Source organism: Centroberyx affinis, unplaced genomic scaffold (genome assembly GCF_046629955.1).
Source record: "Centroberyx affinis isolate AG114_WGS23_722 - 3 ecotype Tasmania unplaced genomic scaffold, CSIRO-AGI_Caff_v1 ptg003848l_1, whole genome shotgun sequence".
Lineage (NCBI taxonomy): Eukaryota > Metazoa > Chordata > Actinopteri > Beryciformes > Berycidae > Centroberyx > Centroberyx affinis.
This window is the reverse complement of record NW_027281695.1, coordinates 143,018-160,713: the sequence shown is the minus strand read 5'-3', so window position 1 is coordinate 160,713 and position 17,696 is coordinate 143,018. Positions and strand designations below refer to the sequence as shown.

Here is a 17,696-nt window from a genome sequence, read left to right as displayed (position 1 = left end):
CTGTTTTAATGAGTTTGTATCCTGCCATAATATCATATTGTGAAACATTTGTGCTTGTTTGGGTTGACATTGAATCTGCACATCATCCTCCTGCACATTGCTGTCCATCAAATGCTTGCTGGGTCACTTTCTCCTCCATTTTCTCCATTCCTCCCTCATTTTCCAGCCCTCTCCCATTCCTCCCTCCTCCGCTCTTCCCATTTACTCACTGCAGAGCCATCACCACCACCACTGTCTGCTTTTATAACATAACATCAGTTTCATTATCTTCATCATTACTTTTAGTGTTAAACTGTAATGCTTTTTAGATTGTGTCAAAATGGATTGTGTCACATCTTCACATCAGAAATGACCTGTACCACCTCCTCTCCTCTCCTCTCCTCTCCTCTCTCAGGGCTGTCATTTCCTCCAATCTCCTCCTCTCCACCCCCCACCTCCTCTTGAATCCTCCATCCCTCCCTGCATATCTATGAGGTGCAGGCTAGAGGCAGGCAATGCAGCGATCCCTACCATGCAATGACTTAAAGCAGAGGGGGAGAAGCCATGGCTGGGTGCTGGATTAGATGTGGAGAGGGATCAGCCCCCACTCTGCCCTCAAACCACTGGCAAATAAATAAGGGCCCTACTAAACGCCAGGCCAGATGAAATTAGGAGGGTGGAAAGTGGATAAGAGTGTCCTCAGACTGGCTTCTCTGTCACCCCCAGACATAGGTGACGATAGCCAAGAGGTTAGAGCAGCAGGCTTGTGTCTGGTCACTGGTTCAAATTCCCAGACTGGCTGGGAAAATGTGGGTGGACAAAGAAAATGACTAACACTCTCTCCCCTGAAAAATAAGGCTGCGTTCACACCAAGCATGTTTAGAGCGGTTTATTCAAACTCTGGAGTGTTTACTCATTTAGTTTGGCTCATTTGGCCAGGTGAGAATACAGCCATTGGAGTGGCACTCAATAACTGCACTGAGACGCCTGAAAATGTGGGTCTCGGTCCTCTTCAAAGCAAACTACGGTGTGGTTCATTAGGAGTGAGAACTTAATCAAACCAACTACAGGAAACGACCCCAAAACGCAAGGGTTTATGGGTATAAGGAGACTGATGTTGACATCTGATAGCTTGAAAAGCCTAGCATAATAAAATGAACTGAGGGCAAAGCAAAGTCTGGACTGATGCTCATATTCAGCTATTTCTTCATGTGTTCTTAACTGGTATGAACACCAGAGAAGGTCAATTAGGACAAAGAGTGCAGACAAGTCCATCATGCTTAAAAGTTACAGAGACTGGAATCTGACTTGTTTTAACTCTCCTGCTCCCTGGCTGCAAATCTCTCAAATTTTGCAGGATGACAGGTTACCAAAACTCTGTCCAATAAACAAGCTTCTTGTGAGTCCATTTGTCTTTTGTTTACATGCCCTGGTTCACTTGTAACTGGTTCTGTGAATGTTAATCCAACAATCCAACAAGTAAAACATGTAACGAATGCTTTCAAGCTGAAGGAACGAAAACACATTCTTCCGCTTCTAACAATATGAACGCAGCAGAACAAAGAACAAGGAAGTGTTTGCGCAACACTAAAAAGTTTGGGCTATTATATTGGCCTATTATAACTAAGATATCATGATAAATGTTCAATCACAGCCATTTATTGTGTAACTGCAGTGTGAGTGCTATTGCGTTGAAGGTAATCTGAAAGAGAAAGTTGCTTGTGTGTATGGTTTTTGTTCGCTCCGGGAAAAGTCGAATTATTTTTTATTGCTGATTTAACATTGGTGAGGCCAGTTTTGCTCTTTTTCTTGTCCTTTGGTTTGACCTGCTTGACCTGATGGACTTTGTGGGGGGGAGATGGTTTGGCTGGATGTGGAAGACTCTCTGTCCTCTGAGTCTGTTCAGTGCAGCAGGGATGTGCAGTTCATAGCCACTGATACCACTGAATGCTGAAATATCCAATGCCACTGTGTCATACGTCATTATGGACCAAACTTTATAAGACATAACACGCATTATATCACATTATAACTTGCTCGAACAGAGTCATTTACTCATTTCATCAGAAACAAAAGCGTCATAAATCTACATTCGCGTTAACCTACTCGCCAATCCTGGCAAGTAGTAGGGAGCTATATTTGAAATGGATAGCTGTGTGCATCAGATAATCTTCCACAGCTACTTAAAAAAAAACAGCGTGGATACATTGTGCGTGGGGGATTCAATGAAATCAGCTGCACAATAAATATATTGGGAATATTTACACCCTGCCAGTTTTTTGTCTGGGCTGCCCTGGGGCCTATAGTGAAAGAATGGTGGTACACAGATCGCCAAGGTGGTCTGGAGAGATTAGCACCCCCCATTCCCCTCCAACTCTCAGCTCCATGCCCCAGGGGATACTGGGATATGTGGGTACTGATGCAGGATTGTATTTACCAAGAAAAAAGGCTCTGTCATATAAATAACCACACAGTGAAATAATATAGCCCTCAGAAGAGTCAGAGGAGGCCATGTTATTTGAAGCAGCAGTCGTCCCATCTTTCTCTGCCTCCCTCTTTCAATATTCACCCATTCTTGTCAGTAATTGTGAACATACATTTTGCTGCTAGAAGCTTTTTAGCAACTGACAATGTAATCACTGCCAGATGATGTAATAACTTTTCCAAATGTAATAACTTGTCCTTCTAAATGGGTTAAAAAAGGTTATAATACCTCAATATTATTATTACATGATCTGTAAAATATACTGTATGTTACAGCCCTTATAAAGTAATAATTGCTGCATGGTTAATGCAATAATATGATGTTAGTACATTATCCGTTTAATATATTTACATCCATTACATCCATTTAATACATTAACAGGTTTTATTATTTTTTCATCCCATTTAGAGGGATGTATTTATTACATTTTGACAAATTATTACATTACCAGTTGCTACACACTGATAATGCTACGTATTCTCTTATTAAAGTGTGAAGATATACAATTGGATCTAATTGGATCTAATTGGTACTAATGTGTAGAGGAGACCTGTGGTATGAAATGAAAGAGCTGAAGTTGAGATTAAATGTCACAGATGAATGCTGAAGGTCGTGATGCTTTGGATTGAGCTGGGAACACTTAGTCATTGGACAGTCTTTTTTAATTGTATTTCACTGTATTTCATATATTTTTATTAGTGAATAAGGTGTATGGTTATTCTATCACTACATTTGTAGACCAAATTCAAACACACTGAAAAGGTGTGTAGATTATTGGACATGAGTGAGTGGACTTAAAGGTACAGTAAGTTTTTTACTGCCCCATAGTACATAATGACCTGGGGCTGAATTTAAGGATTTTGGGCTCTAACCCACTGGTAGTAAAGTAAAGTGGAATTTGTACTAGCCCAGACAAATTATTACTAGCCCAATATAGATAATGTAATATTCAAGTTTAACGAGGCAGATCATACTCTAAAATTATCTACATGCATAAAAAACACAAGTTTGTGTTCTTTTGTTTATTTATAATCTGATGATGAATCTCACACATCAACAGGGGTACAGAGCTAGTGCTCCATTTTCTGGAATTTAAGCTTGCCCGAAGCAAGTGATTTTGGGAACGATTTAGGGTTGTTGGTGGTCAATACCAATGACTCAACAATTACTTGGCTAGGTGCAAAGATTTCTGGCTTTCAAAACTCCCCACCCATTAGAGTTTAAAGTTACTCTCAATCCCCTCTTCCCAACCCCACTGGCAATTTCATCTGCTGCGGTGCCACGAGCGAGCAACTATGTGGCAACCAACACTTTTCAAGCTACGAAGGCTAAAGAGCCTGGTTTACAACCCAAAAAAGCAAATGACAAAGCAGTATTATTATTACAGAATTTTGCATAGTGATATACATCAGTGTTGGGCTTGTTACTCAAAGTAATGGGAATACTTCCATTCAGAGAAAGTCAACTGTTCTACCATTTCTCATCTAAGCAGCTCCGTGTGAGAGAACGACAACTAATTATGATGAAAATGCATCAGGGATGGAGGTGGGATATAGGTTTTGGATAACTATTGATATTTAGAGGGATGATAACAAAAGTAACAAAATAGTTTTTGATTGGTTATGAAAATTACTGAAATTGAAATAAACTATGTAATGCCCCCCCGGCCCCTAATATGAGTCTAACCTGTAATATGTGTTGGTAATGTGTCCACAGCATAACTAAATCACAGTTAGGGAATCCTTTGTTCAGTAAAGAGTTTGGAAACTGACTGTCCTCTGTTTCCGTGTGTTTGTCCAGGCAGTCGGATGGACGAAGGCTCAGATGTGGAGTCGGAGCCCGACCTTCCCCTGAAGAGGAAGCAGCGGAGGAGTCGAACCACTTTCACAGCAGAGCAGCTGGAGGAGCTGGAGAAGGCTTTTGAAAGAACCCACTACCCCGACATCTACACCAGGGAGGAGCTGGCCCAGAGGACCAAGCTCACCGAGGCTCGCGTCCAGGTAAACGACATACCAATGATACGTACCAGTACTCCTGTGTAGTGATTGCTGGATTGTTGGTGAAATACAGACCCTAGTTCAAGTAAAAGCAAGCTTAAGAAAGTGTGTTTCAAAGCAGGACACGGAGTTGACAGCCTCATCTGGTTGGTCGGTCGTTCCAGCGCCTAGAAAGTTCCATCAGCATTGGGCTGTGATCACACACATCTCACACGAGGCTTTTTTGAATGCGCCTGCACTTTTTCAATTATTTTCACTGGTTTGGTTGCGGCAGACGTGCGTCTTCTCCAAACTATGTGCCTGGCATTGTGGTGCGCTGCCGTGGGCTCCAAGTTGAACATGTCTCAACATTAGCCGCATCGCGCATTACCTTAATGTGAAAAAGGCCTTGAAACAGACACTAACTCTTGGACGAGATGCTAAAAACTCCCCGTGATTTGTTCTTCCAAGCAGGACGTCATGTAGCCGCATCCTCCATTTCCTCCTCATCCTCCTCTGCAAGAGCAAGCAGAGCAATCGCTAACTTTCCCTTGTCCATTTGTATTTTCAGCGTTATCCCCTTTGTTACTTCAGCTAACACTAATTAGATAGCTTGCAAGTTTCTGTTAAACTTAAGAGTTCCCTCTGAACCAATCCTGTTAAAATTCAAACTGTAGAATACACACAAATTAGGCATCATCACAATCACATATGTCCAATAAGACACCTTACTGTATTTCTCTGGGATTAGAACACAATTTCCCTTCCTCACATTTTCAACACTAGCTTTTTTTTTGCACACCCCATTACATATTTACCCGCTTCTATTCACACATACATAAAATGCTCTTGAGAGTCTGCCAGCTGTTCGCATCTTGCCAAAGAAGCCTCTCTTTCTTCTCACTTCGCTTTTGACAGCTCCACTGTCTCCATGTAGCGCTGGAGGAAAATACTGTGGAGTTATAACAACAGCTGTTAGGTGTGCGGCGAAGGGGTGGGGGGCTAAAATGAGCCGGGGTTGCATTCCTGATGGATTTCTCACTCTCCAACATCTTGGCTGGGATCTTTTCTTCCCACCACTTTCAAGCCCACCGCTCCTTGTAAAATTCACCGCATATTAGAGAAGACTTCTTGGCTCTCTCTTGGGAGCTTTCAACCCAACAGCAACATGAATCAATCAAGGCCTAGTAAAACGAGGGCAGGGAGTCAAGAGCATGGCATGGAAACCAGTCCACCCTCTGCTGCTTTACCTCTCTCCCCTGCAGACAGTGGAATAATCTATCTTAACCTGACACCGGTCAGCCCACAGTCAGTGGAGATCAGACAATGTAAATCATCATGTACCCCTCTTACCTGTCATTGGGACATGCCGGCTTGAGCTATTCAAAAAATGAGGAAAGAACATCAAAAGACTGTATGGACAGTTATTTACCCTCGTATCTCATTCCATTAAACATGCTGTTTGGTTTAGACTGTGCAATACTGAATGGAGAGGTAGGCTTCAGAGTTGTGCTGGAGATGAAATAATGCTCAATACAGTAATTTCTTGTCACCATAAACGACCAGCAAAAAGTGGGGCTGGTCAAACAACAACATGACTTCTTGTCTGCTTAAGCAGCTAGCTTGTCAGTAAAAGATTGGAAAAATCGTTAAAACAAAACCATCATCAAGGTCAGGCACGAAAAACACATATCTCTGTCATGAATCTTTGCCTAAATTATGTCATGTGAAAGTCCAAGGTATTTGAATGGTGGCAGTAATTTTGTTAGGTGATTTTCCCTTGTAATCTAATTTCTGGCTTTAAAAAAATCTCTATAAGGTCAGTGCAAATTTAATTATGAAAAGGTCACAGAAAACTGGAGAAGAAAAACCTCTGTGATATGAAACAATTGTTACAAGTGCTGGAAAGTGCATGGAAAAAGGTTTATAGTTTTAGCTGTGGAGTAACGTATTATTTATCAGAAGGTTATGCCTCTCAGCAGCATGCAGTATTTGCCAAATACTACATGTCAATACTTTGATGAACTATTTTTTAAGTGCCATATCCTTCTCCTTAACATTTCAGAGGGGAAAAACATGAAAAGCTTTCTACCAAAACTGTTCTAAACTATGTTAACGATAGATGATAGTCTAATGTGTTGCGTACTTGATGCTCACCATCCAATAGGATCAAGGATTTTGTCTTCAGTTGGAAAAATAAAGTAACATCACAAAACCACCATGATCTTCAGGGAGCAAACAATAACTTTGCACTAACGCAGGGTTACACTTGTGCCTTTTCCTCAGTGTTTTAGTGTCATATAACAGTGAGCTTTGTGTTGTTTTTGTGCATAGCATGGCAGTCAAGTTTCAAAACACAGCCTACAGATTTGTTTTGAATCTCATTTTTGACACATGTCTGCAGTAGATCCTTAAGAAAGCAAGAAAGAAATAAGTAGGAGGAAGAAACTCCAAGTAGCCAAGAAAGAGAGAAAGCTCTATCAGAGACTGCTCCCTAATGAAAAAAGTATTCTTACTTTCCGGTTCTACCTTTGTCTAGCTGTTCGTCCAGCTGGCCTTATGGGGGTTTTCCTGACTGGATTTGGAAAAACTTTTAAGTCACAAGGAAAAGGCATTTTACTGGTGTCTTGCTTTTGCAATTCAATGTATTTCCGGTTGAAACAGGATGTAGAGGTAGGACATAACGCATTGAGGGATTGTTCAGAAGTGGGAGGGTTGGACCATAACAAACATGGAAAGAGACTCAGAAGACTAACAAGGTGAAAAAGTTATTTTTCATTTCATTGTGTCTTTAACTCACCAGTTGGCCCTGTAGGTGCTAGAGGAGAGATGGGTTGAGAAGGGCTCATTGTTAGTAGCACTGTCAAGCCAATGCAGCTGGTTACGTCCAAGAGGTACTGAGGTTTTCAAAGACACACACTGTGCAAAGAGTACCTCTTGGCGTTTTTCCTAATTCATGTCTCTGACGATTAACAGAGCTATAGATACAACAGATTTAACAGATATGCTGCAATACTTTGCTAACATTAACTAACTGTGGTGTATTAAATTAGTCCACCCACATGAGGAGAGTGGCACTGGCAGATTATGTCAAACTCATTTGCTGCTGTGATTTATTCAATCCAAGGGCAAATGACTTGGTTAAACATCAAACAACATCAGGAAATCAGCCTCAGAGGAGGCAGATCCCTGAATCTCCTCAACTGAACTGAAAATTTAGAGTGCAGGCAAGTTAAATCTATATAAGGAAAAAAAACTATTTATTGTTGTATGTATGTGCAGTATTTACTAAGTTAAGGGAAGGACACAAAATATATGAGAAAGAACTGGCTCATCAGTTGGCCAGTGGAAAGAAGCACATTTATCAGGTTCATCTTATTGGCTGCTCTATTGAGGAAAAATTTCCATCGTATAAAAATTTCATTTTAATTGCAGGATGGACGTGATTAGGTTCCAGGTATTAGTCAGACCCTCAGGTGTTACCAGAGAAAAGGACCTATTACAAACAATGAAGATTTATGTTTGGATGCCAGATACCCCAAAATATGAATGTTAACCCCTTATTTTAATCTTTGGCGAGTCGCCATGGTATCAGTGGGATAAAACCCTTCAAGGTGCAGGTTACTTTATGTTGGGTGGTTATTCGCCTCAGTGTCATCCATTCAAACCATTTAGTGTATGGCTTGAAGGGTTGTATCCCTTGCATTTTAGCGCTCTTGTCATGTAGAGATGCACCAGACATTTAAGTTGGAGCTACCCACATGCACACACCTGTGCACACACACACACACACAGACACACATACACACAGTTACCTAACTCTCGACTGTGGCTGGGATGGCGTAAATACAAACAACTTATGTCGTCTAATATCAACACAACCGAACACTAGTGAAAGAGCTTTTTTATAAAGCCTTGCATACTGTTGAATATATTTTGCATGCTTATAACTTAATATATGCACAAGCATGATTTATATTTATGCATAATTTAATTCCAAAACTTTTACATGCAAGGTCATCACAGCCTTTCTTCAAAATAAACATTGTGCTTGTACTTGTTGGTTTGGTATATTAGTATAGTGGGCCATTTGTTCTTAACCAATCATCTACCCTCTGAGATAATCTAAGCCAATTACATGCAGCCTCTTTTTACAGTTGCTGCAAGTTTACAAAATTGAGCTATTAGTACAAAACTTCTGTCACGAGAATGCAAACAGAATGGAATTTAAGACTCAAATCTTTTAATTGCAAGTGTGCACGCAACAACAGAACCTGAAATTCCAGTAGAAAGCAAAGCTGCAAACTCACAAAATGAAGATATTAGTATTAATCTTCTGTCAATAAATTAGCCCCATACTTTTTGGAAGAATTAAAAGTCTCTCACCTTATGATAAATCATATAGATTTCTTTAAAAACCTGAACTAACCCCTTAACAGTGAACATCAGCGTTTTAAAACTTCCTGAGTTTCATACTACTAAGAGCAAACTGACCTTGACTGACCTAGATTTCTCTGTTGGAGTAGAGGTACTGTACATCCATGGTTGTGCTGAACCTTGCTCCGTACAAAACCAGCATGTGTTGAAGTCAGCTTAAAGCAAACCCCTCGGAGTCATTGGTTTTGAAGCGCCACAAAGGAACAAATGGGATTTGTGTCAATCAATGAGTTGGAAGCGGTCGTCGTGTACCAGGACCAGTGTTCAAACAGAAAGCGTTATTATTAGAATTTAAATGAATTTCTTTCAGTCTCTCTTTCTACTCCTGATAGTTATCGGGCTAATCCTCCCCCTCCACTCTCTCCCTCCCAGCTCTTCTTTAATTAGCAGCAACAACCCCAGAGAGAGAGAGCGAGAGACAAAGAGACAAAGAGAGTGATAAAGACAGACACTTTCTCTCTGGGGTCCTGGTTAATACTTGGCTCTGATCTCTGATCAGTTTTACCAGGTAACAGGAGTATGTATTCCTGTCTCACCACACTACACATGGCAGCAGTAAACGTGTCCCCCACCAATGATGCAGTTCCCTCTGGGCCAATCAGAAACAGATATGACACCTTGTTTTGACCTGTAATAGTAGCGCCCCCTTAAGCAGTGGTGGGATGCATCATACCCCAAGTTTCATCAATCCACTCGTCCATTTGTTCGTTCGTCCATCCCATGTGAAATATCTCATACGTAGGAGAATGACATTTGTCATTGCTTTACTGACATCAGTTTGATGGCTTGACTTGAAAAATCAGCAGATAAACTGAGGGCATTCAATCAAGTTTGATGCCATTACTTGACACAAGAGAAAGCAAAAAGGAGACAGACCAGCCGTTATGATTCATGGTTTTGTTTGACAATTGACTTTGCCTGCATTCACGCCACATCTAACGCTGGTTCCTAGAATACTGCAAGCAAGCAAGTGGCCAGTGATAATACTTTGGAAAATGTCTTGAATTTTGCTTTACTGCATCAGACCAGTTGCTGAACGCCTCTTCGCCTCAGTTGGCACATGAAGTTGCGTCCATCTCACCCCGCTTGCCTTCTTCCATTGGCTTTACATTTGCATTTGTATCTATATATGTGTGTGTGTGTGTGTGTGCGTGTGCGTGTGTGTGCGCGTGTCAGATTGCTGCTGTCCATCTGTGCGCAGTAAAAGCCCATATCAAATGAGAAGAAAAAAAAGAGAGAGAGACATAAAGAGGCCCATTCTGTCTAAACTCTCTCGACTGGTGACCTCTTCGCTGCTCTCATCTCGCCTCCTCCACCACACTAGCAGACTGACAGAGAGAGAGAGAGAGAGAGAGAGAGCGAGAGAGATAGAAAAACTAAGGGAGAGAGAAAATGAGAGTTGTAATGAGGTAATGCAAGAGAACTAGAGGGATGATGGTTAGCTTTTACTAAGGAAAGAGCTTAGAGTTTCATATGAAGAGGAAGTAGAGACATTAAAGACCCATACTGTAAATAGAAAGTGGTAGATCACGAAGGAAAGGGGGGGATAGAAAGAGAGGGGAGAGAGAGAGAGAGGTAGAAGTAGAGGTAGAGAGAGATTGATGTCAGGTCTTTTCATGCCTCTCAGTCTCCGTTCTGTTGGACTTTTCTGCTGTGAAATTCAATCAGGTTATCCAGGTTTTACCGCTCGTCCTGGACATCAGCTACCCCTCAACACACACACTCACACTGACACACACACACACACACACACACACTATATAGCACACATGCTTGTTAGATACTGCACAAGCACACACACATAAACCACCAGCTCCCTCAGTAATCCTAGGCAAGACATCAACACGCTTACTGCTTAACTCAAGATCATGCACACACACAAACACACACACTCATACACAGTGGCTGTAAATGGGAGTAAATGAGATTGAGATTTTATAGCCACAACTCTGCGTGATTTTACCATGTCAACTTTTCTTATTTATTTTCACTACTAAAGGCAGCCATTATATTTTTTTATGGCTTTTTAGTGTTGTTTGTTTTACTGGGAGCCACAAGATAATAAAATACATGTGACAATACTATGTGACAAGTGCTTGATAAAAAAAAAAGACTACATTTCAAAAATTTGAATGACTAAAATTAAAAATGTTGCTTTAGCCCTTTAATGGCAATAAACATGTTTGACTGGCTGGATACATCAAGCTCCACTGCTCCCTGTCAGCATCAAGTGAGATACATGCAGGAAACTGTACATGAAAACCAGGCTCTGTAACGACCAGACAGCATTCCATTCTTACAAGTTGGTGCAGTGTTATTGTTTTGTAATTAACAAAGCACCTCACCTTTTGAGAATACGTGTGTGTGTGTGTGTGTGTGTGTGTGTGTGTGTGTGTGTGTGTGTGTGTGTGTGTGTGTGTGTGTGTGTGGGCGTATGAAGGAGGAAAAGAGAGTGAGAGAGAGGGACGATGTCAGAAAGAGGAAGAGAATCAGAAGCCAGTTCAAGGTGACATTGCAGTGTGATTTCAGAGCAAAGCGACAAGCCTCTTAAAAAATCACTTCTTACTACACACGCAGACACACACACACACACACACTAACACACACTAACACACACAGTGACACACACACACTGTTATAGCAAAGGCATTTGCAATCGCCTGCACTCACAGGCACAAGGCTTCAACCAATATGTTTTTTGAAGGCCGACACGGATACTGTGTTTTTGCATCAAAATATTTTTTTATTGAAGCTACCAATAGCCGGTATTTTGTTCTGATATTTAGTATCTTTAAATTTGACAATTTTTGTGCCAAAAATCGCAAGGATTCAGTGTTTCCCTTAGAAAGTTTTTGTTTCCTCCTGTAGAAAAGCCTCTGAAGCAGCATTTAGACCATCATGGGACACTAAAACTCTCCACTGAAACCCAGGATAATGAAATTCTTTGGGGGTTTGTAGCTCTTTAAGGCTATTGCACTATTAAATGAATAAATAAAATTTGCAAAGAAAATCAAATGACATGTCAGGTTTTCCAGTGTTTTTCTATAGCTGTGGTCAGGGAGGAACCTCCATCATATCATAGGTGGACAACACTGACTGGATGATATCTGATATTTAATAAAAGGCCGATATCGGCCTGATACATCAGTCCAACCCTAGTTCACATATGCACACACAGTGTATGTACTCTCCCATCCACTGTAATGTGTTAGTGCTGCACAGAGAGCTTGATAAGTTGTTGAATTGAAAAGTAAGACTCCACTTCTTCCCCTACTCTTGCAATAGCACCTTGGGGCAGCACCACCTGCTCTAATTATTTGAGTCTCCTCTACAAAAATAGGAGTCCAAATGATCTCCTCCACTTGAAAGGCATGTTTTCATTTGCACAAAATGGAAAAAGGAGGATTCCTGGAGAAAGTAAGTGGGTGGAGAGCTGGAGGCAATGCGTTGATTCCCTGCTACTGCTGCTGCTGCTGCTGCTGCTGCAGTGTGCACGTGCGTGTGTGTGCGTGTGTGTGTGTGTGTGTGTGTGTGTGAACTCATCTGAGTGGTACTGTATAGCGTATGTAGTTGGCCTCATTCAAATGACACACGTGATAAAAACACACTTATCTCCCTGTCTGATGTGGGACTGAAGTGTGTGTGAGGGAGAGGGAGAGGTAGAAAAGAAAGAAAGAAATAGAGAGAGAGACAGAGAGAGGCTGCTGTGAGTCTGCGTCTCAACAGAGGTGCAGGCTGCTACTTGCTATGAGTCTTTTTAGTTGTGTTTAATTAAGACCTTGGAAATTAGTGTCCTGCTGAGTTGAAAAAGAGGCCAGTTTAGCCTTTGGCAACACACACACCCCTTCCTCATTTCACAATCTGCCTGATCTGGCTCACTTTGGACTAGGGTGTGTGTGTGCATATGTGTGTGTGTGTGTGTGTGTGGAGGGGAGGTGGGGCATAGCTACTTCTCTTCTCATTTATGACTTGTATTCAAAATCCATCACTGGTTAAATCTACTGTATATTGTCCATGGAAGTAGTGAATACAAGGTGTGAGTATTGTTGTGTACATCAGTAGTTTTCCTGCCGTTGAATAGGCAGCGGGAGTCACCCTGCCTTAAGGAGCTGCTGACCCTAAAATGATTTCATTAGTCTGGGTTTCAATAGAGAGTTTTAGTGTCCCATGATGGTCTAAATGCTGCTTCAGAGGCTTTTTCACCCTGACAAAGAATTCCCCTTCAAAATAAAATTCTGGGGGAAAGACTTTTTTCACCATGTAATGACAGGTTTCTTTGCGCTGCATGTCCATTCTTAGATTAATACAGAACAGGGTTAGTGGTACAATATATGTACAGCCTATGTGCTTTACTAAACACGGATGGACTTCATGTCCCTTAACAAGTTATTTCCTGGTGTTCTTTTTCTTATTCTGCCCATTTATAGTTTCAGAACTTTCAATCCGTGGCTGGTTTTCACAGCTTTGTTTCTTTATTTTTTCATTTCTAAATGGGTCTTAAAATCAGTTCCAGGTAGGACCGAAATGGTCTTAAAAATTGGCTTTCTGAAACTGGTGTGTGGTACATGTTGTTGTTGTGGATGAGTTTTTGTTTTCTTGTGTGTTTTTGCAAAGTGAGAATTAGGTAGTAGGTAGCATTGCCTGAAAAAGGGCCAAAAACTTCTAAACCAGACTTTCTGCAAGTGTTTCAAGTTCAGAACTATGAGGTTGTAACCGTGTTGCCATATGGTCAGGTCTGTGTGCGTGTGTGCGTGTGTGTGTGTGTGTGTGTGTGTGTGTGTGTGTGTGTGTGTGTGTGTGCATATGCTTTGATCAGTGGTCTTAAAGGCGTTTAGCTGTCGGGACGTTGACGCCTCCTCTCCCTCCTCTCCCTCCTCTTTGGCCTCCATTCATTCTTTTGTGGCTGCATTCAGCTTTCTGTCCTCAATGGACCAGCCCCATTTGGAGAGCAACGCATGATTAACTTCACACACACACTCCATTTACACTTAATAAACTGCACACACACTTCATTAATGGACCATTAACTGTTTCTTCCAGCCAAAGATCAACCAGCGCTTTTAAACAGTTACAATAGAATTTGATAACTGTTTACAATTAAAGCTTCCTGGTTTAGTACTTATGGTGTAATTAGGAACAAAATCTGCTTTATAGACTATCAACACATATTGACTCACACACATCAGCCAACATCTGCCATTATAATAATACATAGACGTTATGAAGTTATGCACACATGATCAGGCTTACACACTCTCTGTCTTTTGTACAAGGATCGTGAATTCTTGTATCTATGTCAACCATTTCTCTGACGTTCATCTGAGAATCAAATATATGGAATAATAAGCAGCCAGAATGAAACAGAATAACTGAGTTTTGCAGAAGGATTTAATCCTGCTGTATGGATACAGGAACAAGAATATATCTGTACACTGCTGAAAATTGTGATTTTAGGATTGGTAATTTTGGGATATCATAATAATTTGCCTCAATAAGTAAATAAATAACCTAGTAATAAATGTTTAATTAATATATTTTTATACAGCTGCATCAAGTACACCAAGCACACAAAAAATAAATAAATCACAATTTATTTTTTTTACTTAACTTGTAGATATGGCTACCAAATATGACATGCTGCTTCTTAACAAACATAGCTGGTAATTTTTATTTATAAATTCATCTCATTTTTACAAGTCCCTCTGTAAAATATTTAGTATGTAATTCGTCACAATGAAACAGGAAAATGCACTCTACTTTATCCACAGAGGAAAAATTGGATAACTGATAAAATGAAAGTCATAAAGAAACGTGTTTGTTTTTGTGTCCTTATTCAACATATAAAATTTAATTCTGCTAGGAGGAAATTATTTTGTTTGGGTGCCTTGCCCTAACTGATATGTTTGTTCTCTTTTGATAGGTGTGGTTCAGCAATCGAAGGGCCAGGTGGCGAAAACAAGCGGGAGCCAATCAGCTAGCGGCGTTCAACCACTTGTTGCCGGGCGGATTTCCTCCCACAGGGATGCCGACGCTACCGACATACCAGCTGCCAGAGTCCGGCTACCCCACGAGCGCTCTGTCACAAGGTGCACCAGCAACGACTTTACACTGTTTAAAATAACCTGCGTTAGCTACGTCCAGAGGAACAGTGATATAAGTTTGGTGTAGTAACAGTTATGGTCAGACCGATATATGGTACCAAATTATTATTATTATTGTTATCATCATTATTATTATTATCCTGGGTTGAGCCGTTTCATTGAATATAGTGAGAATTAGTGCCCCATGATGCTAATGCTGTTTCAGATGATTTTAAAATTCTGGGTGAAACACAGAGTTCTTATGTTTTTTTTTATTTTGGCATGAAAATTGTCAAATTGAAAGATTTTTTTAATATCAGCGTAAAATATCAGCTATTGGCATCTTCAATCCAAACATATTGGTATTGGCCTTCAAAAGCTTGTATTGATTTAACCCCGATAAAAATGCTTGTGAATGAAACTCATCTTTGATACCTGTTATCCAAGTCAAAAATGTATCTGACTGTCCTGCTGCATTAAGCCCGACCCATCTGGTTCTCCAAACAAGTTAAAACAAACAATAGAAATTGCAATATTTGACCCAGATCTGTCTTATAGTAATTTGAAAATTCAGACTAATGCATCCTCTAGGTCAAATCTAGGTGAAATGTACATGAATTGTTCAGATTTGTGTAACAATTGCACCAGTTCAACAGATATGGAGCAAAACTTGGAAAAAATGCCAATCGGTATTATTCAGGGAAAATACTCAGGGCATCTAACTGTACATGAAAACCAATTTACTGTACATGTGAACCAGTTTACTGTACATGTAAACCAATTACCTCTACATGTACACAATGTACTGTACATGTACACAAATTAACTGTACATTTAAACCAATTACCTCTACATGTACATTAATTCACTGTACATGTACATTAATTCACTGTACATGTAGACCTATTTTGGTGCAGATTTTTACGCAAATCTGAAGGATTTGGCCTTTTTCTGTCCTTTTTTTCCCTGGACTAGTAGAATCAGAAAAAATATTTATTGGGACAACAGATTGTGTGTGGGGTTTTCAGATGATGTGTTTCTGACTGCGCTGTGCTTGTTGCTGTGTCTTGTGCCGCTCAGACGGCGGTGGTACAGTGCACCGCCCCCAGCCCTTACCGCCGTCCACCATGCACCAGGGCGGCCTGTCCGGCGCCGACAGCGGCTCCGCCTACGGCCTGGCCTCCAACCGCCACGGCTTCTCCAGCTACTCGGACACCTTCATGAGCACAGCTGCGCCCAGCAACCACGTCAACCCCGTCAGCAACGGACTCTCCCCGCAGGTAACGCACCCTCTCTGTCGTGGGGAGGCGGGTGTGTAACGTTTCTGTGTCAGAATGTGTGCGGGAAATGTGTGTATTAGAGTGAGTAAGCAAGGGCATCAATTCACTGAACCCTAGTCCCTGCATCACATCCACCAAACTGTGAAACCTGCTGATATCTACTCAATTTCTGACTGACAACACGTTATTTGATCAGTGTGACAACTTATTAGTTATACTTTTGGCTTTCAAATAAATTTCTGCCAATTTTGTTTGATCTTTGCTCTCCATTTTAACGATAAAAACTACAAGACCAATTTCGGACTCATTTACGTTGAGGTATGGAGGGAATCAAACCTCGACATACCCAAGTGACGCCCTTGTAGGTGTGTGTATGTGTGTGTGTGTGTGTGTGTATGTGGCCTATGTGTTCCATTGAGTGATTATGTGTATGCAACTGTGTGTGTGAGCCTGTGATCCATGCCTGTGTCTTCAGAATAGGCCCTGATAGCAGTTGAACATAGTGTCTCGACTTGCTGAAAGCCAGTTTGCAGATGAGATTGAACATGGCCGAGTGCCTGCCTGCCGTCTTAATAGGCGGGTCTCCACTGACTTTGAGTGAAAGAGTCAGTAAGTGCTGTATTTAGATACCAATATCCCTTTGCTAACGGGGGAATTACGACGATAACATTTTACAATTAATTTTATCCCACATCCCTGAGTCTCTCTAATTAACTGGATTGTTCGACACCGTGGCTCCAAATGGATTCCGGCTTGAACTTTTAACCACAAAGATGTGCGTCAGAGGACAAATCCTTTCCACTCTACGGGGGAAACAACTAATGCGGAGACATCAGAGAAAAGAAAAGAAATAATCTCACTTGACTAATGAGTCTGATCATGGAATTCAGACAGTGTCTCTCAAAGTCATTTTTCGCAATTAACAGATGTTGCCGTGAATGCGGGCTGGTCTAATGAATTGTAGCTGATATCCTCCTGCCTCACCCTGTTGTCATTGTGAGTCTGTGTGAGTCACATTTGGTTTGGTGCAAATCACATTGTGTATTCTCTGTGATTAAGGACAGTTCATCCTTAATCACAGAGAATACAACATTTTTTTCACGATTTTTCATTGCTGCTTCTGACTGCTAAACTTGAAGCACTGATATTGAGTGCCAGTTTGATCGTTTATTTCTTACTAAACAGCATAGACTTGGATGATTAGTTTGCGGTCACTGGACAAAAATGACTGTGTTAAAATACATGTTTTCTAATAGAGAGAACTTGCAACGTACTATGGATAAAAGGCTGGATACTATGGATAAAGGGCTTATTTTGCCCTAATTTCGATCATGTGTATGTGCTCTGATATATTTTCTATAAATGTTGATATTGGACATAGGTGTGGATGTCATAGCTGCAGTTGGCTCATTTGCTTTCAAAGAGTAATTGGTCAGTTATGGTTGCAGTGCAGTTTGCT

The 17,696-nt window shown here is 40.9% G+C and overlaps 1 protein-coding gene across 1 annotated transcript in view; it reads left to right on the top strand.

Annotated features, from left to right (window-relative positions):
• The window catches only part of LOC139662577 (paired box protein Pax-7-like), a 61,084-nt gene that overhangs the window by 23,132 nt on the left and 20,256 nt on the right, over positions 1 to 17,696 (top strand). Inside the window, exons 4-6 of the mRNA XM_071541270.1 lie at positions 4,265 to 4,464; positions 14,798 to 14,963; positions 16,038 to 16,237. Of these exons, the coding sequence (XP_071397371.1) occupies positions 4,265 to 4,464; positions 14,798 to 14,963; positions 16,038 to 16,237 (566 nt within the window). The remainder of the gene's footprint in view (positions 1 to 4,264; positions 4,465 to 14,797; positions 14,964 to 16,037; positions 16,238 to 17,696) is intronic.